The following is a 26,020-nucleotide window of genomic DNA, read 5'->3' as shown; positions in this document are numbered from 1 at the left end:
GTGGGATGGAAACAAGTTTTCATCTGCTGCCCAACCAAATTAATGGCAAAATGGCTATTTAAGGAGTCTGGATTAACCCGTTAGACCTGTTAAAATAATGTACTTTTTTGGATGTTATTTATGTCTGTCTAGAGAGGTGTGTGGGTAATTATAATTCCATATGTAAAAATGAATATAAATATATACACACAGATTTTGGAATGAATGTTTACATGGTGACTGCTCAAAATTCTTAAATTCCAAGGGGTTTTTTAGGTTCTCTGCTTCCTGTCATGCCCCATGGTGTATTATAGAGGCCAGGGTTTCACACACATGTGGACTTTATTTATCCACAAAACTCCATAAGTCCTTTACAGGAGCAGGAAGAACAGGGAGTATGGAAAGCGTATTTCAAATATCCTTCAGCAACTGATAAGCATCTTGCATCTCCTCTTTGATCATGTCTCTTATTTATGTATATTCATGCCAGGAGTGATTACAGGCATTCTTTTTTTCCTTTTTATTTTTTTCCTTCTGGGGATGGTTTTGGTCTTTCAGGCCAATAGCAACTGAAGTATCTCTTTTCCAAATGTGTTTTTTGTGACTAAGATGAACAGAATCTTAGCTGTCTTATAAATTTCTAGACTTGAAACAGTCTCGTCCATTGCTGCCTTGTACCACGACTGCACACGACAGGCTCACATGGGTGAGCTCTGCCTTGTTCAGCCTCTGCCTGGCTGTGAAGTTGGTCTTAATGAGGAGATTAAAGGAATTCCTCCCATCATTGTCTGATCTGCATCCTCAGCTTTTGAGGATGTCTTCCTGAACATGGTTGCAGAGCTCTGGCACCATTACCAGCTCTGAGCGTGGCCTGGTTTCTAAATGTAGGTTCTACAGCAGATTTTAAGCCTCAGGGGCCTCAAGTGTAGCAGTAACTGAGGAACAGTTTCATAAAGGTTCCTGAGCTGATGAAGAAATAAGAAATTGATTTAAAAAGAAAAGGGAATTTTAGTGGTAAGAGGATAAATAAGGCCCTTGCAGGATGAGGTGCCATGTGGCACAAAAGTCCAAAGCTAGCCCAAATTTGAATGAAGCAAAGTTACCAAATAGTATTCTAAATAGTTAAATGAGATAAATGACAGGAGGAAGAGGGGAGGAGGAGAATTTTTTTTTTTTTCCTTCTTGGATGCTTGCTCTTTTTGAAAAATACCTTACAGATGCTGCATTTAGTATTTTACAAGTCTTTTTCATGCACGAATATATGCAATATGAACATGCATATGAACAGATATTGGAAGAAGAACTAATACATTTTCCTATTGAAAATGTATTACATCAGCTTTATGTCTGACTTCCCTTTCTGGCATTTGTATCTGTTCTATCTTTCTTTGAGTATGTTACACAATTACATTATTGCTGTCACTGGAAGTATCCATTACATAGGATTTCTGTCAATGCACAACTAGATAAAAAAATTATTCATAGAAGCTTTAACATATTAATATATGAAGACTAGACACCAATTGTTGGAACTTCTATTGACATTGTGATTTAGATGTTGAAAACAGCAGTGTAACAGAATAATGATGTCACCAGACATTGCAGAATGTCTCATACACTGTAGGGTATTGCAAATCCCATTGTGAAATGGTGGAAACTAAGAACCATTTCAAGAGATGGGGGGTTTCACAATCCAGCTGCTGAGGGGTCTGTAGATACATGAATGAGTCTGACAAGAAGCTCAGGTTTATAAAACCTGTAAAGCTTAGTCTGTTCTTTTAAATGGTTGGTTGAACTTATTTCACCAAGATATTTGTATTAGACAGTACGAATTTTTCTCATTATTTCTCACTTAAGAGTATATAGTAACAAATAAATTGCATGCAGCATGCTGTTTAAAGCCTAACTGATAACCCACACTTCACTTTGGTGGTTTCACAACCATTCTCTCAGCTGTGGTACTGCAGATAGTCACCCTTTACATTCATTTCCTAAGGCAACAAAGCTTAATAGAGTCTTTCTGTTCCTCTTCAGTAATTTTTCAACTCAATTCCCACCAAATTTTACAAAGGATTGGGTAAATATTGTAAGATATTCTGAGCGTTTCAGGGGCTGAGGGTGGAGAGAGAAGATACTTTATACTGGAGCCCCACAACAGTAGAGGGAATGGCTGTAGTGGGAGTCTAATGTTCAGTAGATGCCAAAAATCAACTTGATAGAAAGATCAGGAATGCCCCAACCACAAGAAAGGTTTTAATCAAATTTGGCAGCTTATTAGGAAATCTAACCACATGACAGATTGGCAATAGGTTCTGTGGCTCACAGACATCTATGTTTTTCAATTAACTTGTTCTTGTGGACATATCCTCCTCAGGAACCAACTTCCCACCAAAATAATGCAACATTTTAACAACTTCATCCCTTCTGTTTTCTCTAACTACAAACAGAGCTGTAGTAATTAGGCATTTTAGCTTTTCTTCAGGGATTTGGGCTGTATTTTTTCACAATGCTAACTATTTGATTAGCTTTCCTGACAAAAGAATTCTTGAGGGTTTTTTTCATTTCTCAGTGCTCTCTGCAAAAATGTACCTAAATTGTTCTAAAATACTATACGCAGTTTACACAGAAGGAGAAAATCTTTTCCTTCATCTTATACCCTCACATGTCCAACAGTTTTATAATACAGTAACATATTTCCCTGTGATACATACAGTAAATGCAGATTTAGAATTTATAAAGCTGCTTCTTTCAGCTTCACAGTGTTGAAGCAGAGCCAGAATATGTGAAAATTAAATGCACACAGTGGGCACAAGTGTCACATTCCTGTCAGAGGTGTGTCAAACCTCAGCCTCTCTGCTTCTTGCCAACACAGTGCAAGGAAATAATTAGAAGCTGTTTTTTCTCAATCACTTCCCTTGAATGTTTAGGATATTCACTGTAATATTTCGTAAGAATAGCATGATCATGAATAATAACAATAGTTATTCCTATCATCAGTCTTAGAATTATTGCCTTGCAAATGCAAGCCCACAATGAAAATATTCAGTGCACATTGAATTTTCTCTGGCAAAAGAGATGGTAGCTGGGAGTTACTCTAGAGTAGCTTAAATACATTTCTGTCATATCATAACTTGGTCATTCAGTCTTATCCATGTGTCCAGTGCTAAAAAATATAATAATAAATAATCATAATAGTCACTTGCCTATCGCCAGGTATTTATTTTATATTAAAGCTTTTGAAGGGAAGAAGGTAGTTTGTGCTATTTGCTGGCAGCATGCAGTGCAAAGTCAGTGGGTTTCAGTATCTATAGGTGCCTTTGGTTGGTTGCTGCACCCCAAATATTATTTATATGTGATGGCTGGAATTTTTCACACTCTTCTTCTCATTTTCCCCCTCCTTTTGAATTTTGTGTGTGACTCTAGAAGTTCACCTAATTACATAAACCTTAGTGTAATTCCTATAAAGTGAGGGGTTCTTGATTCAAAAAATGAAGATATAACTAGTGAGAAAGCCAGTGTGTGTTTGCTGCTGTTTCTTAAAGAATGATGGAAGTAGGGACCCACTATTTTATGTAGTTTTGCTGTGTTTTAACATTTGTAGCAGATCTCTGCCTTACAGACTTTGGTAGTATCACAGAGGTTGTATTTTATTATGTATAAATTATTCATTACCTGTTTTTTCAACGCACTAGATAAACTTGCAGAGATCAGAATGCGTGTTTCTCTTCTTCCTCTCATCCCTATAACTGGTCATATTCTAACAGGCAATGCAAAAAAAACCCCAAACCAGTCTTCATCTGTGTGCATTTGATGGAATGGACTGGTGTGAAGTTATGGGAAGTTCACAAAAGCAAAGATACATAAATATGAACATTGCTGTTGTTGTTGACCTGGCGCCATTAGTTTAGTTGACCAAAAAACCCATGTTGTTACAGTGGGCTGAGGTATATTGTACCACCAAGGATTGGGCTGCAGGGTTGGAATTAACCTGGCTGGTGAGCTGGGCAGGAAATTCTGCCCCTCTGTAGGGGGCAGAAAAGCAACAGGAGTGAAAGAACAGCAAAGCTTCGAGTTGCCAAGCCAGATTCCAGCTTAGCCCATCTCTAAAGTGGAATAATTGCCTTTCAGTCCTGCTGCTCCTGTCACATCTGCCAGTGGGTTTTGGGAAGATCTACAACATCACAGGAAGAACCTTTGCTTTTCTGTGGTTCTTGTTACATGCCTCTGAGAGATTCCTGTGCTGGAGCAATTTTCCTAGTTGAAAAAAATAAAATAAAATCAGCCCACCACCATTATTGTAATAGATTTACAGATGTGATGTAATTTCAGGAATTACAGTTCCCCTTTTCAAAAAAGTCCCTCTTTCTGTGAAATTTTTTCTGGTAAAATATGTAGCTGCTGCACTTGAATTTTGCAGGACGTGAGAGTGCAGTGAGGGGGCTTTTCAGTGTCTGGTGGCCAAGTGTGGCAGTGCCCACGTGGAGCAGGACAGGACCCTTCTGTCCAGGGGTGGGCAGTGGCATTAACCAGCATCTGTTCACTTGAGGAGCTACAAGCCAGTGCTGCAGGGGGAATTTTTGGAATGAGTTCACAACATATCTGCTTACAGTGCCTTGAATGTGATACAAAGGGACAAGCTGGTACCAGTGGAGAGACCGAGGGGCTCTGCACAGCAGTGCTGGGATGGAACAATGGGCAGTTACAGTGCAATTACTCGGCTGTTGGGTTTTTTTCATTACATTCATTGCTGATCTTTGATCCCTCTGTCCTCTTTCCCAGGTCGTCCCATTCCACCTACATCCTCGTCCAGCCTTCTCCCATCTGCTCAGCTGCCCAGTTCTCATAATCCTCCACCAGTTAGCTGCCAGATGCCATTGCTAGACAGCAACACGTCCCATCAAATCATGGACACCAATCCTGATGAGGAGTTCTCTCCTAACTCATATCTGCTGAGAGCGTGTTCGGGCCCACAGCAGGCTTCCAGCAGTGGTAAGAAAATTGCAAACATATGGAGTTTGTTTGTGACATGTTTTGTGCCAGTTTTATGCCTTTTTTTTTTTTTTTTTTTTTGCTTTAAATTTGCAAATGTGTTCTTGCATCAGCACAAAATCGAGAGCATCTGTGGAAATGGGGCAACAAAATCTTACTGGTTTATTTCATGGAAACTTTTCTGGAAACACAATACATCATGTATGGTTTCCCTTCGTTTTACTGTAAGGAGATTTTTAGTTTTAGGTGTCTTATAAGCAGTGTACAAATGTTATTGAATTCCTGACGTCAGAGGGATTTATTTTTCAAAGTCTGTTTCATGCTCCTTGATATATCTTGTGGGAGAGAGATGTACACACAATGGTTCTTTTTTCTGCATGGACTAATCTAATATCTCATTTGGTGATGAGGTTCTGAATCTAAAAATGCATGTTGCTTCTGCCAGTCTATGTCTGTTCGTGTTTCCAAATCTGTCTGGTTCTGTACTTACAATGTCACATTTAACTAAGATCTGCTATTTTTCAGCAAATGAATTCTTGTCTTTCAGGACACTGTTTCAAAACATTTGCAGCTCTATCAGTCATGGAATCTGTAGTGCTTAGGGTTTTCCTTAGTTTTCTTTCTGTACTTTTTTCTTCTTTTAATTTTTATTTTCAATTTTAATTTTGATTAGCAGGTGCTGACTTTTCACTTTGACAGCCAAAAATTGAGGAATGAAGATGCAATCCCTTTTTAGAAATAAAGGCAAAACAAAGGAAGGCTATTATGGCACCTTATATTTCCTATTTCTTTTTCTTTTTTAACATAGATATATGTTGTGCAGTCCCTGTCTATTTAACTAAGTTTATATCTTAGCTGCAGTTTCTGATCTGCCTAAGGGGTCTCTTTCCTGTAAGAATACACCTCTGAACAGTGCTGGGGATACTTGTGGTGTGGAACTGTTGGCTTTTGTGGGTGCTCCCAGCACAGCCTTGTAACAGGGCTGTGTGATGGGAGGATGAGACAGTGAGCAGTGGAAAGATAAGATTCAGAGGGGATATAAGGTAAAGATTTTTCCCTAAGCATTGGATTAGAACAGGTGGCCCAGGGAGCCTGTGCAGTCTCTGTCCTTGGAGGTTTTCAAGAACAGGTTGGCTAAAATCCTGAGCTTGCTCTGACCTCAGAGCTGCCCTTGCTTGGCAGGAGGCTGGACTAGGGTCCTCCAGGGAGTTCCTTCCATCCTGAATTATCCCTTAACCCTGTTGAGATATGTTAAAATATAATTGCACAAAGAAATAATGATTCAGAGATTGAGCATGCTTCTTTTAATAATGCTTCAATTATGAGAATGGTAAAAATGATGCCCATTTTGAGGGGGTTTTAAGAGGTTCAGGGGGATCTGGGGACCTGCAGACCTCAAAATCTGTGATGGGCAACTCAGTAAAAATTATGGAAGTGGGGAGTGGAGAAGTGGGGATGATTTATCTCTGAATCAGTGCAGTTTCATGCCTGAGAACATTCAAGAGTCCTTTGCAGGGGTCATCCCAGTAAGGGGGATCCGGGTGATTGAAGGGTCTTTGTGTTTTCAAAAGTCTCAGAAAAATCTGTCACTAAACATTTTTAAGGAAACTAAAGTAACATAAGGGTAAGAGGGGAGGTAAGTGGTTATTTGAAAGGCAGTAAGCAGAGGTTGGAGCTCCCCAATGAATTTTCATGGGACATAAAAATACTTGGAGAAGATGGTGAGCTGTGGGGTAAGAAAGGGATGGCAGGGTGGTAAGAATGAGATCAGCCTGTGAGGAATCACAAAAGCACCCGTGAGACCAAGTAACAGGGCAATAAAATGACAGAGGAAATTAGGGCAGAGAAATGTAATGTGATATTCATGGAAAAAGCAGCTCTGGTTCACAGGTTGGTAATGGACCATTACCTGTCTGCAGTGAGGAATTTGGGGTGTGTTTGCTTCCTCTCAGAGCTGGGAACAGCTGAAGAAGGGAATAAAGAACAAAAGAAGGAACATTGTCTAAAGGATGTGGTGGATCAAACATTTTATGAGGGTTTTAAGGGGAATGGGAAAACTAAATGGGAGAGGGATGAAAGAAGTAGAAGCAAATCAAGGTCAGGGAATATGAACTAAAAAAGAGACTTGGAGGATACTTGAGCAGTTGGTACTTGGTATTTGCAGCCCCTTCTGGGACTGAGGGAACCAGCAGGGCTTTTCTTAGGAAGCCAAATGAGGGAAATTGCAGTAAAACAACACCTGAAAATTTGATGGAAGAGCTCTTTATGTTTCATTTTAAATAATAATCACTGTTTCTTTATATCCTTAAAAGCTTTGTGTTTGACAATTGTTTCTGTGGGCTGACCCAAGGAGCCTTTTTGGCATGCTCTAAGCTTTGATTTGTTCATTCTATATTTTAGCAGTTTTCCCTCACATAGCCCATTTACTTCTTTAATAAACAGTCGTATAATATATAATGACTTTTAATTTTCAGGTCATAAGAAACAGGTGTCTGTTTTAGGGTTTTTTTTTTAAATTTCAGACCATAGACACATGCATCAGTATTTGATCAGCACTGTGTGTCCAATAGCATGAGCTCTTCTGGACTTAATGCATCCTCTGGAAACTAATAGGCATCTTCTAGTGTTTGGTTTGGGGTTTTTTTTGTTTGTTTTTGCTTTTGGGTTTTTTTTTTGTTTGGTTTTTTTTCTGTAGCTCTCACAATGTTTCCTTTACAGAGTTTATAAGGAAATACCACAGCTAATGATATTTACAATAAATCTTACCATTTTTTGAGTCTCATCATTATCCTTGAAAGATTTTCCGAGCAGCTTTTACCATCTACACGATAGGGAAAGATATATCATGCTCTGGCTGTAGGTTTGGGTTTTTTTCCTTTTTTTTTAATTTTTTTTTCAATATCTATATCAGTTCCTATGGAAACTTAGCAACATAGATGCAGACATCTGGCAGATAGTAAATAAATGTAAATATTTTGTTTGGATTTGGGGTTGGGTTAAAAAAGAAGATTTATAGATACTTAGATTTAAGGCTTAGATCCCAGATAATCTTTGAATCGTTGATAAATATTTGCCAGCGTTTTCTAGGTTCTTCTTTAAACATTTCTATGAGAGTCTTTAAAGTACATGCTGAATATGAAATATTTGCTGAAGTCTTGTACTAATTGCTTTGTAGAAGTGTCCTCTTGTTTGTCTGATTGTATACTTACACTTGCCTCAACCTCTGCAATTACAGGTTAGCTCCTCAACAGGTTTAAGATGAATCTTTTTGGTTATGAGGTGATGCTCATCCACGTGTACTGCCCTATGCCCTTCACAATAACCATTCTTAATATATATGGAAAAATCGTTCGCCTAAAAAAATTACCTAATCAAATCTTCTATCAAATGAGCAATCTATTGTTGATGTTAGGAAGGCCTTTAATCTACAATAAATCTTTGTTAGAACTCATCAGAGCTCCCAGTTTGAGAGAAATGTGATTATAGCACTCTTAAAATGACATTACATCATCGGGGTGATTGGTTTATCATTTGGAGAAGTGGCATCAATCATAACCAGCATAACCACACAGTAAATGAATTCAACCTTTCTACTGCAGAACAATGACACAATAATTGCTCAAAATCAGACTTAAAATGAAATCAGAAAATGCACTTTCTTTAAATATGATGTTAACCTAATGGAATATATTATTAAAAATCATGTTTGAGGAAGTTCTGTGTAATTAAAAATACGTGAAAATGTATTCCTTTTTTTCTCTCATTAGAACCTGATTTCAGTTGCAGAATCATTTTCTATGCAACAAGATATTATGCTGGTTTTAACTGAACTCCCATCACTTACATTGCTTGTATTTCTTAATATAATATGCAGCACAATTATATGTGATGAAGGACAAGAGGTTTTTGAAATCTGGTGCACCTGCTGATAGTATTTTGAAAAACACAAATATTATAGAAGGAAATGAGACCTTTTATCCTTGAAAAGATAGTGGATTTTTTTTTTTTCCTTTTGAAAGAAGGTCAGTTCCTGTCACACCATTTTCTAGGATGGTTTCTTACAGCTAAAGTAGGAATAGGTTTGTTTCTTCTTCCTGTGAGTGTTGTATATATGTTCTTTCTGGTAACATAAGGTGACTCAGCATGTTGGAATGACATTTTAATGCCTTCACTCATAATACAATGTAACAAGTTGTTTTTAAACTTTATATAGAAAAAAAAGGAGTTTTGTTGTCTGCACCTTTGCTTTTATTATACAGGATTAATTGCTACTAAACCAAACTTTGGACTCTCAACACAATCTTTCATATCTATCTTTCATATAGTGGATCTATGATTGGGCACATTCATCAGCTTCAGCCATTCTTAACAACGAGAAAGTAAAAGTAGAAGCAGAATGATTTTTGGAGTATTTGGATTTTGGGAAAAAATCACCCTAAACTGTGATTTAGATGTTGCCATGATTCCCAAGAACTTGAAGTTTAACTGGAAGGGGGACTGTGACCACTTTTTCAGTGTTAACGTGTCTTTTTGGCTCAGAGACAATGATACAAAGCATTTGGCTCAATGGAACAGTATTTGCCCATGGAGTAGTTTGGACACTGCTTAAAAGACAATTTGCTTTGATTTTTTCACAAGCAGTTGTTGGCAGCAAGGAGAGAGAGAAGCAGGTTGGCTTGAATGAGATAATTGTTGTTCTTTAATGTTGTCCGAGAGTTAGAGTTGAACTAAAGAATATGACTCCTTATGCTTATGACCCTATTATGTGGTAATATTATGTAAAATATCAATATTAATTATATTCAGTATAAATATCTTGAAGGATATCCTATGTTCAACAGTTACAACCTGTCTGTAGAATCTCATTATTGTTAATGTGTAATTTCCACCACCTTCATGCAGTTTAATCCAGTTTGTTAAAATCTTCTTTTCTGAAAGAAGCCAGGACTTTCATTAGTGCACTGTAACTGGAGGTCTTATTTGAGATCCTCTGTTGAGAGTACTTGGAAGTGTTTGTTTTATAGCCCTCTACAGTCTGGCATCAAATAAAGAAGTAGTTCCAGTTTCTAGTCTATAATGCAAACCCATACAGCAGATATTCATCTTTAAGAAATAAATTAATCCGACAGAAAAATAATTACATCTCTTTCAGGTGATTAAGTATCACCCCCAGCTCAGTGGAGACCACAGTTTCTGTATCTATCAGCTTACAGGACAGAAAATAAAGTAGCAGCAACAAAAATATAGCTCTTTTTTTGTTGTTCTTTTTGGGTTTTTAATCCTCATGAAGGATCGACTTTGGTTTACGTAAGACTAAGTAAAAGAGTTTGGATATATTAGTAGGAAGCACTTTGCTCTTTTTGCCAGAAAGACATAGGTTTAAACTGTAGATAAGGCACTTGGAGTGCACAGCTGTCCCAGGGTGATACCCAGTTGCTGGAGGAACTGTTCTGTGATTAACCAGGCACAAAACACTGACAGGAATCTCATGGAGTTCAGCCCAGGGAAATGCAGAGGTTATTCCTGGGGAGGAATAACCCCCCTACCAGGACCTGCTGGGACTGACCAGCAGCTCTGCCCCGGGGGGTCCTGGGGAGCAGGGGGTTGAGCAGGAGCCAGCAATGTGCTCTGGGGCCAAGCACTGACATTGGTCATGGGCTGGGATCCTTCTCTGCTCCGTGAGACCCTTTTGGAGTGCTGGGTGCGGTTTTGGGTTCCCCAGGACAAGAGGGGCATGAGCTCCCTGGAGCATGTCCAGGAAAGACCACTGAGGTGCTCAAGGGATTGGAGCATCTGATACATGATGAGAGGCTGAGAGCTGGGACTGTCCAGCCTGGAGAAGAAAAGGCTCAGGGTGATCTTATCACAGTGGGGAAGAGTAGCAACAAGGGAGATAAGGAATTAAAATCTACCTCTCCTTGTCAGTGTGACAAGTGGAGCTGTGAGAAGGGCTGTTGTTTTACTTTAGTGCTTGTTGTTGGTTGTTGTGTTTGTTTACTTTTGGTTTTGTTTAGTTTGGTCTCTGTGCATCACTTCTGAGATGATGCACAGAGGAACAGCAATCAGAAAGAAAATTTTGGCCTTCTCCACTGTCACTTTTTTGTCCTAACTGCTGTATGAGTTTAAGATTTCAGCAGCATCTTTCTGTAATGTCTTTCAGAAGACTTCATTGTAGAATTTGTTAAGTTATGCTTAGATCAGCAACAGTAAAAGTCAGTTAAGGTTCCAGGTTTGGGGTTTTTTTAAATTATTTCAAATACTTTCCTATATATGCCTCAAAAAGGCAGCTGTGTATAAGATTCTGCTTAGGAATAGTACTTCCTATTCAATATACTCACAAGGAAAGGCCATAAGGAACTTTCTTCTGATGACATTTTACAGCAATGCAAAAAAGGGTTGTAAATTGAGCATTTTAATTTCTATTTCTAAATTAAGAGTAAATGATGTATGCTTGTTTCTGGGTCAATTGTTGTTACCATTATTGAGCATTTCAGTGCTATGGCCTTTTTCCTACCTTGGCCCCCATGGCTGTTGGGCACTGCCCTGGAAGGAGCAGAAAGCAACACTAATTTGGAGATTCTGTCTTTAACACTTGATGTAGCTCAAGAGCATAAATCACCCTATATTCCTTACTCTTCTCTTCAGCAGATGAGAATCCAATAAAGATACAGACACTAAAGCCTGTTGGTTTCTGGTGTTTATGCTGTCAAGCCTGGCCAAGATTTGAGGTTTTAAGCAATAGTGTCACTTACACATGTTGTTTAAACAGTGCAACTATATAGAAGCAAAGTCTTTTAAGAGGTTTTTTTCTTTCCAAAGTTGTTTCTAACGCTTAAATTCTCTAAATCCTTAATGACCAGTCACATTCTCATTCTGTTGCATCTCTTGAGCACTGAGTCTAATTTTAGAGCTTGAACTGGAATTGGAAATGGAGGGAACAGCATGAACTATGTTTTCCCATTGAAACCAAAGGGTGTACTTTTTCTTAAGTATCAGCTCCATGTTGCTGCAACTATTACTGATATTATTGCTGCTGCTAATCTGTGTACCCTGTGGATGATGCCAGCAGATGTCTGAATTTCAGCCAGAAGACATGATTCCAGATATTTAGATATTGCAGAAACATTATATTTATTAATTTATGAATTTATAATCATGGCAAACAAATCTCAAACAGAAGGTTCTGTGGTAATAAAAATGTTAATGCATTATAAGAAGCTATAGAATGGAAAACAGACTCTAATTCTATTGTTTATGTATTTGTCTTTTTCTTAAGCTCACCATGGTTTTGAGAGCTGGAAAGGTTTTTCTGAGCTGCTTTTACATCATTTTAGTTTAAGGCTTGTAAATGTGTCAAACTGGAAGCCTCTGTAGCAATAAAAGTCCCACAGCAATGCAGCTGCAGCACTAACTTTCCAAGGTTCTCTTTCTCCAGTACATTGCTCTGTTTTCTGATCTCTACCATGATGGTTGGGACACAACTTGGTGACTGTGGCGAGTCAGGCCTTGTTTCTTCTCATTGCCAATATTTATTCTGTCTCCTGGCAGCTGCTTAGAGATCACCAATAACAGTGAAACTTTTGTAAAGTTTTGAAGCTTTCGAAACTTAAAGACTGGATATTGTTGCTCTGTGTCATTGCACCAAGAAAATGGGTGCTTAGACTTGGTACCGCACTTGAAAACTGGAAGGCACTGAGGATATTACAATTATAAGCAGAAAAACTCAGTGGTTTTTGCTTTTTTCTTCATATGCTAAGTTCAGACATTTGTGTGTTTTAACTCTGTGTGTAGAAAACTGTTATTGCTAATGCTCTCTGCTGTAAGTCTTGCTGTGTGGGAAGAATTTTTCAGGCTTTGTGATAATTTTGTCTTTTGATCCAGAGTTCTTAATCTTCTGAACTGCATCTCCTTTTCACTGGCAATGGCATAGTCCTATCAAGTTCCATAGTGGATAGTGCTGCTGTTTATATGGAAAGGGAACATTTAGAAAACATTTCATGTTTTTAGCTGTTACCAACGCAATTTGGTAGCTGATTGAAAGTGAGGAGTCGAGCATATGCAAGCTGTTTGCGCTTCAGGGCCTACAAAGTAGAGAACCTAAAATTTAGGGTAAAATTTTTATAAAGAACTTTTTGCAATATTTGTGCACAGAAGGTTCTGTGGGTGGCTTGGTTGGCTGGTTTTGTAATAACAGAAAGTTATTAACTTCATTCTTTCTCCCTATAAATCCAAATAAGTGCCGTTACAAACGCTTGAAGGCAAGGAGACACTTTTCATCTGAGTCAATAACTTGTCTTATGGATTTCCTGATTTTGATAAGCTTTATTTAAATGATAAATTGTGCAGTTATCTAGTGCTTAATTATTACTCCTAGTTATAAAATTACATTAATAGATTTACAGTTTTATTTACCTGTTTCTAATATGCTTATAAATATTAGCATTTTATCAGGCAAACCCATAAATATGTCACCTATTTATCACATTAACATCTCTAGAAACTGAGTTTGTCTTCATATAAAGCAAGATGAAATCAATAGAAATTAGGACTTCTTTTCCTTTAGAAGATATTCAATCTTATTCTAAGAACTGCAGGAGGTGGAGACCTCACCACATCACTGTAAAAACTGCTCAGTGGTTATTAATTATTCTCACTGTTATTTTTTTCCCAGTATTCATGCCTGACTCTCTGCCTGACAGTTCTCCCATGCATCCCTTCAGCATAAACAGAAAGAGATCCGGACTCTGTCACTTCACTCTGAATATTTTCCCCTTTCTCTTTACCTGCTGCAGCCCTGTTGCCCTCTGGGATCAGGTAGTTTAAAAAGGGTTTGCACATACAGCTTTATTGATGAAACCTTCCACTGAAAACAGTGCTTATCCAAGCAAAATATCCTTTCCTGTTACTCCCTACCCAGTTCCTCAAATGTATTAAGCCATACTGTAAAGAAAACTCCTTTGCCTGCATCACTGCATCTTCTGCTGCCTTTTGCTGCTGAATGCTGTTGTAGAGCAGGATTTTCTCTTTATAAGTCTCAACTTGAGCAACCTTGTGCAGCCACTGCTACAGTAGGAATTTAACAAAAGCCTGTGGTTCCTGCACTAAACAGCTCCTTTATCTGATGCAGGATTACACATCTGCCCTGGGGAAGGGAGCAGGATGGAGGTGCACGACCACAGGGTTGATGTTGGGAGACTGAGCACATGTTGAGAGGGGCTGCATTCAGAGCTGAGCATGGGGTTTCTTTGGCTCTCTCTGTGCTGATGCTCTGTGCTTGCACCATGTCTGCCCTCATATGCCCAGTGCAATCTAAAAAGAAAGGAATTGAAGTGCAAGTCTTGAAATGGCCAGTTCCTGTGTTCTTTGTGATTCCTATGATGCCTGAAATCACCATGTACTGAAACCAAAGATGAGGGGTTATATCTTTTTCTCATGTTAGCTAATCAACCAAACAATATTGCCTTTTTTATTACATTACAATTATGTCTAATTTATTTTTCTGTCAGATTCTTACACAGAAAAGCTGAGGACTTTGTTTATATATGTTAATTACTGGCCTGAGTAAACGCTTACTTCTTCAGATCACTTGATATCAAAGCATGGAGGGAATCCTGCTCCATGTGGTCAGCTCCCCAAATGATTCCACAGCTCAGTCCGTGACATCCACATGTGAATGAAATTTTGTCTCTTGCTCTGTTCTGTTTGGAGTTCTGTGTTTTCTTCCAGTCTGCAGCAACGTTGCACTTGCTCCCAGTTCCCAAGGTTGCTTTTATTGCAGTGACCTTTTCCATCCACCTAGGATGCTATTTGTCATTCCACTCTCCTTCCATCCCTGCCTCGCCCCAACCAAGGTGTTGCCTCACACGTTGCTGCTGTACAATAGTTCCTCTCTGTTTTAATCAATTTTTGCTGGGCTGGAACAGTGTGATTTTTCAGTAACTGAGCTTTTCTCTACTTTTATTCAGGTTAGATCTAGTGATTTGTGAAATAAATAAATACATACCCTACAAGCAGAACCATAACAGCATCTTTTGTGATTGTAGTGATAACTGATACTCAACCTTGCATATTTTGGATCTGAAAAAAACCTAGTAAGTCAAAAGGAAGGAAAATTGGCAATTTGGTATGGAATTGGTGCTGTTTTGAGAAGACTCCTTGTCCCTCGTGCTATGCTAATTTAGGAGCAATACCTAGAACACTAGAAAATTAATAACTTTTTATAAATTACTAAAAAGCAATATGTGGGTATAGAAACCTATATATACCATATCCCTAAAAGTTAGGAGCTCTTTAATCTGCTGACAGATCTTTCAAAAATCTGCAAAAGAGGGACTGGCTTGCTGTGAACTACCATGTCCCAGAAATTCCATTCATAATAACAGAAAGTTCAGTATTATCTCATTACTCCCTAAGAAAAAACATTTATGACCTTGTTATTTTGAAAGGCCCTTCCTTCTTGGTCTTCAGTCTTCAGACCTGGAGGACTGTTGTTAGTATGGAATAAAATGGGAAGTCCCAACTCCAAATCCAGAACTCAGAACTCTGGACTTTAGTATTGCATACTGAATGAATTAAATCTGTAATGTATATGCCATGGTAATTAATTTTGGGTTTACAAATAACATATTCTACTGGAATCAGCAGGAATTTTGTACACTAAACACCAGGCTAAGTCCTCAGTTATGTAATGAGGTGTGAAACATTCTGCCTAAAAAAACAGTGTTTAAGCCTGTTGGTTATTACTTGTTCTCACAAACAGGTGGATAATTGTTTTACTTGGCACAAATCTGTCAATTATAGGGATTAGCAAACACAAAAAGGTGTCAAATCTTTGTTAGTTTGTGAGCTTTAGGTTTCTGAAAACATAATTTACAAAAGTGAAGAGAAGGGAGTTTGGGGACTTTGAGCTCAAGTAGTAAATGATGGCTTGGAGTTATTCCATCAAGTGCTGGGACTGGGCATATAAATGCTTAGTGACCCTGCAATGCAGGTTTCATCATCTCCTGGCACTATGTTTTTCAGTGTAGCTGAAAAACTTGCTTCAAAACCAAAAGGGAGTAATGTGGAAGCCAAAGAAATAAAAAGGTAAAACTTAAGAGGGATGAAACAAGAAATCTGGACTTTTTAAATTAGCATATTTGGTTAGGAAGAGCAATATGAAGCGCTTCAATGTAAAGGACAATGTGGGTTGGGTTTTTTCCCCCTATAAATTTCAAACTTGTTGTTTAACTTTTCAGTGTGGATTAAAAAAACAAAAAGTAAAAACAGACTTAAATCCTCAAAATGAGAGGTGAAAAAAATTTGCTTAAAAATCTTCCAGATGAAATGATTCAGCATTTCAAAAATCATTATAGTTTATGCATTTTCCAAATCTTTTGTCCCTCCCTCCTTTAGCTTTTGTAGCTAAAAATGTTGAAAAAATTCTATTAGATAATCATGAATAGTTTGTCTCCTTGTGATCTGAGGCAGGCATTTGGCAGAAACCAGGTAAAGAACAGTTATTAATTGGAAAATCCATGAACTTATTAGACATGGCAAGGCCAGTCAGTTATGCTTGTGAGTGCTCTATGCAGCTGGAGAAGATGGTACAGAGAAAATCAGGCTGCCTTGAAGAAAAGGAGGAACTTCTGAGCCTCTGAGTTTCCAATTTGAGACTGATTTGAAAGCATGATGAAATTATGGAGACTGATGTGTGTAAACAGACTGAGAACTGGTAGTTCTGGTGCTGCAGAAAGACCAGTGAGGGACTGTACTTGTAAAACTAGTCTAAGGAAAAGACTCAAAGAGTCTGGCTAGAAACCAACCTCTAAAAGTGCTCTGTCAGCAGCTCAAGCCCAGTCCCTCTCACAGGTAGTCCAGCTGTTCTTCCAAATGATTTACAGAAAAAAGGTATATAATACAAATCACTAGCAATCATCATCCAGAAGTACATAAATGGCCACAAAACTTATTTCTTCCCTTGCTCTCCAACTACAGGCCAGTTCTAAATATTTTTCTTTTTCCTTCTTTTTTTTGTTGATGACAGCTGGAAGGATTCCACATTCTTCATTCTAATTCCTCTGAGATCATGCCAGAAACACAAATGCATTAGGGAGTCTTGTTTCATTTTCTTTTTTTGGAACAATTTCCATTAATATCCTGCTGTCACAAAGCAACTGGTGCTGTTTCACAGCTCTTTATCATGGCAGTTTTATTCTGGGGAGCTGCAGCAATTGCTTGTTGGGACCAGGAACCCCAACAGCTCAGGTGACCTCTGGTAAAACTCATCAGTCAAGTTTGGTTCAGCTGATGCCAATTTCTTCGTTTTTAACCTTTAAATTTCCTTGAGCAAACCAGTACTGGCTGTTCCTGCTGGATCAACAGCCTCTGCATTCTGTGGTTTCTTCATATCATATTATAGGTTGGTTTATAGAATAGTATTTCCTTTATAGGGTACATGGATTCAATTCAAATTTCCAATTTCCAAAGGGGTCTGGTGGCAGAAATTCAGAGTCTGTGCAGCTGCTTTGGTGTTTGTTCTCTCTGGGTGCTGGGTTTGTCTGGTTTGGGGAGGAGGGTAGGATACATGTTGGTTTAAGTTGGGTTTTTTGTTTGTTTTTTCAACTAGATGGTTGATTATATACATTAAATACTTTGTCTTCTGTCTGGAAATCTAAATTTTTTAACTGGTTTTTAATAACAGATCTATTAGGTGCATTTGATTAACAAAACAAGTACGTTGCTGTTGATTCTTTTCAGGAATTAATGCTCTATCATGTTGATTTAAATTAACAGTATTATCACTATCAGGTTTCAGTCTGTGGAAAAATTTCTCAGTTTAATTATTTTTAATTCCCAGAAAATGCTCTCAGGTGGTTTTATGAGAAAGCATCTAAACAGTCTGAGAAAACTGTAGTGAAATGATATAATTTCAGATTGTGGTTTCAGTGTAGTGTTGTCAAAGAACAGGAACATAATAAATAAAATCAGTGAACTTAAAAAGGAGAACTTCCCCCTCTAGCTTTTCTAACTCTGCCATGTGTTTTCTAAAACTCTCTATCTCCCTCCATTAGTCTCCAGTCTGAGCAAATGTTAGACTTCTGTTTCTTTTTTCAGATAAAAGTTTTTATTTTCTAACTGCAGAGCAAATGTCCTACATGGAGGCATTTAGTACTTTCCACAAATACCCAACACTGAGAGCCGTGGCTCCCCAGTGTTCCTAGAGAAACTGCCAGGTTCTGTATGAAATTCTGTACATATTTTCATAAGATTTGATGCTTTCTCCACCTTTGATTTGCATTTTGAAATCGGTTGAAGACAGGAGACGTCACTAATTTAGTAGCATGATAACAATACGTGAATGTTACTAAATATTCCCATGAGTAGAACTCCCAGCAGTGGAGGATGTTTATGGCAAATTGCTCAAACAGGGAAGGACCTGTGGCTCAGCTCTGCCAGGCTCCATGAAATTAAAGGGAAGGGATTTTCTTACAGCTCTCCCAGCTGCTTTTTATTAATCCGTGTTATTAGATGACTGTTACAGGCTCTCTAATGGTTTCTTGGTTGTACCCTATTCATCAAAATTCACATAATGAAACCACTCGCCTGCTTTTATTTATTCTTAAATCTCGTTTGAGCCACTGACTCGGTGTCTGGTGCTACTTTTAGCACCTTTTCACGTGGTGATCTCTGTTTCACAGTTACAAAACGTAAACCAAAAGAAAATGGGCTCCATAAGTGAACTCTCATTGCTAAGCAACTTGACATAAGGATGTTAAACCCACTCACACTTACAGGTGATGCACATCAGAATATGGATAGTTTTCACCTTCTCTTGATGTAAACTTTAAGATTTTTTTTTGTGGAAATTTTTATGCCACAGTTTTTTAGCTGAAAGTCTTAAAAGCTTATTACAGGATTTGAAAAAGAATAGATAATCAAGCTTGAAATAGTAGATTTATTGCCTGGTCCACTGCAAACATTTTGTACTAGTCAAGACTCAGAGACAGTGTTATGAAGTTTTTGAATTTAGAAACAAACATCAGGTTCCTGCACTTTCATTTATCTCTGTAGAATCCTTTTCATGAGACATTTGAGATTTAATACTGGTAAATGTTAAATCACCAGGGGAAAAAAAAAAAAAAAGTAGAGTTTTCTCAAAGATGAGACAAAATAAGAAATATCAGGCTGTTGCTTTTAAGGAAAGTAAAGTTTTCTGAGTACTGAAAGAGCTCCAAAAAAGCCATGGGAACACTTAGATGTCAGTGGCTCAGAGGAACACATAGTTCTGCTGTGTCATTGTAGGGAATTGTTATGCATCACATAGGCATTATTGAGGTAATCAATTCATCAGAAATTTGCATATAATTAAAACTGCGTAAGTAAAGATTTCCGGAAATAAAATTGTGTATCCACTTACAAACACAACACTCATGATGGAAAAAAACTTTGTGCAATGAAGCAAATTAAAGTAGCAGTGGGTTTCTAGTTGAACTTGGAATGTCCAGATGTCTTCTGAAAAAGTAATGGAATTTCACAGGTCAAATTTACTGGCACATTTTGGGTGGACATGGTTATGCTCAAATATTACATTACCCAGTATGTCACATGATAACAGGTTGTATCCTCTGGAGATCCAATGGAATATTGTGACAACTGTCAGTAAAGCAAATATCACTGGCCAGTAGAAGAAGATGGTCATTAGGAAGAACAGGGCAATTAACACCTGTGCTTACATGTTTCACTGCTCCAGAAAATGGGTCCAGGAGACCTGATAGTGCAGGGGATGAGCTGGCAGTTAAATAGGTGCACATAAGTATTAGGGTTTTTTTCAGAAACCTTCAAAATCTTGCAGCCTTTAAAGTGATCATTATCTGTAAACTTTTATCTGTAACGTGATAGAAAATTGTGAAAGAATTTAGCAGAGTTATCCTATTGAAAACAAAAAAAATTAAGTATTCTGTAGGATTGTTATTTTATTAGAGTGGTTGAATTCGCCAGTTAAGAATATACTTGAGGAGTCTTTGAAGATGATTTAATTTTCAAATATGATGGACTGTATAGCTCCAATCTTATATGTGGCCATTAGTTTAGAAAAAAAAAAGGCTATTGATTTGGAATACTTTCATGACTTTTTTTCTCATGAGGAAAATAAGTCAATCCCTGTTTTTAAACCACTAAGCACTATTTTTAACCCCACTGTTAAATTATTTTAAGGCTATTATAACTTTTACTATTAGCAGGGTTTCAGCACATATTACTTAATAGATATTTATATCACTAGATGTATTTGGTTATTTGTGGTTTGCCCATATCCAGCCTGGAGACCTGTGTAGTTCATAGGTGATTTTAATATCAAACGTGTATATATACATATATACATGACTATAATCCCTGTGGGTCATGTTCTCCTTCCCATTTATAGAGGTACTTATGTGGTGTTACCTGGAGTGGGAAAAGCACACTCTGCTGCACAGTTTACTTGGCCTGTATTTGTCAGTGCCCAGCAGATGGTGGAGACTGTATGTCTAAATTAATGGAAACAAGAATTGCAAGAAAAACACTATATCCAGAGAAATAAAGTCACATAAACTTAAAAAAAAAAATCAATTAATACGAGCCAAGAAATGATGGAAAGGTGGGTGATGACTGAGACGTCAGTGATGGCAGGACTTTGAGGCATTCTTAAAAATTGTATTCTGTGCCAGATTTCTCAGGAGTTTCAGCTGTCATTTAATCACTCAAATCAGCTTTTAGAGTTTCAGAGGGTCAGAGGAGAGAGAGCTATAGTTCATTTTGAAAACATGCTCATTGTTCAGGCAATTGCTCTTAAAAACCTTACTCCACAGTATTAAATAAGCTGAGAATTGCAATTTTCAGATTTCTGCCTGAAATAGCCTCCTGTTTAAATCTTCAATTGTTCTTTATTGAGGGGAACAAGGGATCATATAAACATGTTCTCAGATATTTTCATGTCAGAAATGATGTGAAAGCATCTTATCCGTGCTTTCCTTCCATTATCTCATGTTGGCTAGAAATTATGTCTTACACGTGGTAATATAACCTTGAAATTCATTAGTCTGGTAGGTGGGAAATGTACAGATGGTGGAGTTTGGCAAGTGATTTTGGTAAAGGTCTTCTCTGTTTGAAGTCAGTGATTTGATCGTTGATTTATTTATCACCGGTTTAGTGTAATTTAAATGAAAACTTAATTAAGCGAGCTTTGATTGAAATTCCATACGAAGAATGTAACTGTTGGTAAATGATAATTACTCTCAGAATTGCTAAAGGATTAAAAATGACAGAATGTCTCCTATTACCTGTCTGGCTGCTTTTTTTTCAGCAGTACCTCTCCAACTCCTCCACTGTGTTTTTCAGAGTGTACTTTTATGCAATAGTGTTCTGTCCTACCAAATTACAGCCTGGCTTAATTACAAACAGCTCTTCAAAACCTCTGAGTGAACCTCAAATTTTCACAATTATATACATTAGTTCTTAGACGTTTCTGCTGCTGTCATTTATCAAGTGCTTGAGCTTATTCAACATCAATAAAACAGAGTCAGGACTGGAAATGTGGGGGTTGATGTTTAGGTTTAATGATGGAAGGGCAAGCAAGAGGCTGAAGGGAAGAATGCCAAAGCCCTTGAGTTTATTAAAGAGGGAGGTTGAGCAGGAATAAGGAAATGTTCTTTGGGGTGATGTGGGGCTGAATTAGAAATGAGACACAGTGCATTTGTAATGCATTTGAAGTTACCTCCAAGGATCAACCAGTGACTAAAATCCTCACTCTGAGTGAGGTATTTACATTTACAGCTACAGTTGCCTGAACCTGTATCATCATCTCTATATATTGATGTGCCCATACACATATGTCCATGGTCACATAGATATAAAATGTCCAGTATAGATTGACTTACTGTACATATTTATTATGTATATAACAAAAATGAAAGTGGAGGAATCAGGGATTTTTTTTAGAATTATGGAAAGTCTGGGTATTTGGAAAATTGTTCTGGACAAAGCAAGGAAAAGGGCATTATCTGTAATTAGAAATAATAATGTATAATTGGTTCATTTGCCATATTTCTACAGTTCTGATTTAGTTGAACAATGTGATCATTATGCCACCAGTTTTCAATAGAGGTGTCACAATGAAAAATAATTGCAATATTCCACAATATTAACTGTACCCTAATTGCAAAAGTTTTGAAATATAATTACCATGAAAGCTAATGCGACAGGGAACATTAAGCATAATTAGTGTATTTTAAAAAAGGGGAAAACTGTTAGAAGCTTGTTATTGTCTCATAAGGTAGCTTCAAATTAGCTGGATGCAGAGCACTTTCATCTAGGTTTTCTATAATTTTGGTTATTAGCACAGACTGCAATAAATTTATTTGACACAGCCCACACCTGCTAACCCTGCAGGAAGGAATTTCTAATGTGTACGGGACCCAGGTTTCTCACAAAATCTGTCACAATTTCCTGGGAGGTGGCACTGGGTAAGGCTTAGGTGGGGGTTGGTTTGGGGGGGTGTTCATTTGGGTTTGTTTTTTGTTTTTTTTTCAAATAAACACTCATGCTGCTACCCTGCTCCAATTTTATTGGTTTTTAGGAAATTTCTGCTAAAAGACACACAAAAATGCTACTATGAAGCACTTCAAACAAATCATTATTACACATCAGAACCATGTACTGAAAAAAATATATAGTATATTACTTATCTGTTTTCTTTACAGAACTGGATGCTTTTACATAAAGCATGCATGTTCACCCTTATAATTATTTTTTGAAACAAAGAAAAACAACCTATCAAAGCTCTTGTGTACTTGAAATGTTTCTGTGCCCCTAGAGCAGGGGAGAGGATCCAAACCATAAGAAGCAGTCCTGGATTTCTGTGAGATTGAGTCTTCTGTAGGAAACATCAAGAGATTTTTCCTGTTGTTTTTTGGGTAATGTTTTGCAGGTAGAAACTTAATGGTTTTTCTGGTTTTGCTGTGTTTCAAAATTATTGAAACATGATTTTTGGAATAAGCTAGATTAAGTTTACAGAGGAACACCATTAGTTTAAGTATGGGCAGGGGACATGGATTTAAGAAACACTTCTTTTATTTGGTCTTAAATTACTGTTAACCACTGAGGTTACTTTTCCTCATCTCTGTCGTTAGTGCAGATGTGTGACAGATTTCTTTTTGGAAGGAAATTAGCTCATACCTTAGGTAAAATTTTGGGTTAGGTAGTGCAACTCATTTTTCTCTATAATCTTCTCAAATTAGCATCTGATGCTAATTGTTGAAAGTGTAATTTATGAAAACTTGTTGTTTTCAGTTCAACTCTAGTGCTTTTTAATCTCTTCATTGTCTATCACCAGCAAATGCCCTAACATTCTTCCTAGGACAATTTAAGATCTTATGGAAGCATGTAAGAAAGGTTCTTGTTTTTTTCTGTCGAAAGTAATTCTTCTTTAAGCCTAGAACAGAGCTTGGTTCTGCAGAAGCAGGAGAAAGTTTAAAACTGAGGAAAAACGTTAAGTTGTGGAAATCCAAGTGATGTTTACAGTGTGCATTGTGGAAGTCAGCCATCTTAAAGCAAGTAGGGAGAACAGGAACCTGTTCTTTCTTTTAAAAGTTAAACCAGTGCTTTTTTTTTTAGCCTAAGCCCATTTTCTATAAATTTCTGTTCTGCAAGATTGAGGGGTTTAAGTTCTGTTAAACTGTACACATGAAAATCTGCAGATATTTCTGAACAACCATTTAGTGTACCTGCTCTGGAGGTTAGAAAGTCTTAGTAGAATTCTTCCAGCTAGGAAACAGCACTGCAGAGCTGTCAAACCAGGGGGCCAGGATCCGAGCAAGAAGTGGGAATGTGTGATGTAACCCTCGGAACCACAGCCGGTGGTGAGTTAGGGGATATTAGGAATCATGCTGTGTTCTCACTTATATCCTTTCCATTGACTTAAATGAAATAGATTACAGACTGTTCAGTGTTTGTTTAATGAAAATTAGTCACCCTAATTTTTAACTTTGAGTAAAGGACAGCAAAAAAAAAACAAACAAAAAAACCCACACATCTGAGCCACAGGAGAGTGTGCTCTACATTTCCTAAAAGGAAGAACATGAGCTGTAATGTGTAGGGCTGGAATACCTTTATCCCTTCATTTAACTGGATATATCCCTGTTTTACTTTATAACTATGACCCTTAGATGTGCACAGTTCCTCCCCATCCTGCTCAGCCCATGCTCCTGCCTGCCCAGAAGCTGTGATACTGCAGCACGAAGATGCACTCAGGTTAATCAGTGGTGCTGATAAGCAGCAAGCCTCAGATCCAGGCTTTTCCAAAAGGCCTCCATTTCTGAGTGTGTCAGTAATGATGCCTACATTGAGAGCCCTTTCTTTTGATTATTCACCAGTGCTGAGACTTATGGGCAAAACGTTGCCTTCATTTGGCAGCACAAGTCAGCTCTGCCTTAGCTCAAACTGAGCTGATTGCTGTGAGCAGCCACAGCTGAACCCCCCCTGTCCCTCCAGTAAAGGAGCTGACTGATCTCACTTCTACAGAAGACTGACATCTTTTGCTTAAAATGCATTTATAAAGCACCTCGTTTCCATCAGTGATACACAGCTTCGTGGTGGTGTACCTGTAAGGGCAGCCTCGTGTGTGTCACCTGCCAAAGTGCAGCACTGGCCAAATATCATGTCTGGTAAAGTAAGAGAGCCTTTGATTACTTAGAGAGTGCCAGAGCCAGCTGTGAAAGGGTTCATTCATACACAAAGGCTATTGTAGTCCTAGTTTGGAATCTTATTTTCATCACTGGTTGCCACCAGCCTAACGCTGGGCTGCTTTCCCTTGCCCTGGCTTCACGCTGCTGCTGCTCTGCCTTGCTTTGTGCCAGCTCCAGAAGCTCTCTCGTTATTTGGATCATCAAAGAGCCTGTCACAGCCCGGGTACAAGGTTTGTTCCCACTTGGACTAGCGGGCTGGTGGTGTCACTTGCCAACAGAAAGGGAAGAGTCTGGGGCTCTTTTGGCAGCACTCTGGACTTTGTCAAAACCAGCTGGAAGGCTGCACTCTTAGAGATATTTGTGCAGAGATGAGCTTGTAATTAGCTCTGCTTTGGGCCCACTGTCAGTGTCTCCTTTGGAGGATGTCCTGCCGTGCTGAGAGGTGCTGCTCCTTAGCCATCTTTTCATGTGCAAGTCTGAACTGATTCTCCTTGCTGAGCTCTCTGGGCCACATGTCAGAAACACTCTATGCCTTTTGCCAGTCCTTTCTGATACAGAAGTCTGTACTTTACTTCATCTCTTTTATTTTTGCCTTTCTGTGCTGCTTTTGTTTTTTGATTCCTTCCCACCTCCTCTTATTCTTCCTTCTCCCAGCTGTCAGTAATGGGTCAGTTCTTACTGCAGCCATGGCAGAATCACAGTGTCTTCTGGCAGCAGGCACAAAATAAGAGAGATCACCCCTCCCAATCAACTTAGGGCTCTCCTCCCTTTTCAGATATCGAATCTGATGTATCTGTTCTTTTGCAAACAACTTTAAGCTGTGTGCCAGACTTGCATTGATTCATTATTTAATGCTTACTGTTAACTCCTTGGCGTAATTCCCCTGTTATTTATTATATAAAACATTATTTCATTAACTAGATTGAAACAGATGAGGGTGGAGAACAGAGCTCTGTCAGACAAATTTAAATAAGTATTCAATATTCAAAATCGAGCTTGAGATTTTCAGGAATTAATCTCCATTTAGGCTCCTATATGAAAAAGAATAATTTCTTTCTCTTTTTCCCTTTGCTCTTAGCATGTATGCAACTACTCATGCATACAAAGAAGCATGTCAGTACTGAAAACTGCAGAGTTTTTTTTATACAGTTTATTTAGTAAAGAAATTGGGCCTCTCGTGATCACCACAACAAAAGTCTCTTCTTACTACTGTTCAGCATATCTAGATATGAGATGCACCTTCTTGCCTTTTGAAATTGTCTTTGAAAGTGAACATTGTCAGTTGTGGTGCTAAGAGTTTGTTTTTCAGAAGGATTGCTTTGGAGGGGAGGATGATGCTGCTGTGCCTGTGG

General features: G+C 38.1%; 1 protein-coding gene across 20 annotated transcripts in view; it reads left to right on the top strand.

Annotated features, from left to right (window-relative positions):
- The window catches only part of TENM2 (teneurin transmembrane protein 2), a 1,078,265-nt gene that overhangs the window by 849,925 nt on the left and 202,320 nt on the right, over positions 1–26,020 (top strand). For all 20 annotated transcript variants that reach the window (XM_064671589.1, XM_064671588.1, XM_064671590.1 and 17 more), the window contains one exon: positions 4,759–4,968. In XM_064671589.1, coding sequence (XP_064527659.1) covers positions 4,759–4,968 — 210 coding nt within the window. The remainder of the gene's footprint in view (positions 1–4,758; positions 4,969–26,020) is intronic.

This window comes from Pseudopipra pipra, chromosome 15 (genome assembly GCF_036250125.1).
Source record: "Pseudopipra pipra isolate bDixPip1 chromosome 15, bDixPip1.hap1, whole genome shotgun sequence".
Classification (NCBI taxonomy): domain Eukaryota; kingdom Metazoa; phylum Chordata; class Aves; order Passeriformes; family Pipridae; genus Pseudopipra; species Pseudopipra pipra.
This window is presented reverse-complemented; position numbering and strand designations above follow the sequence as displayed.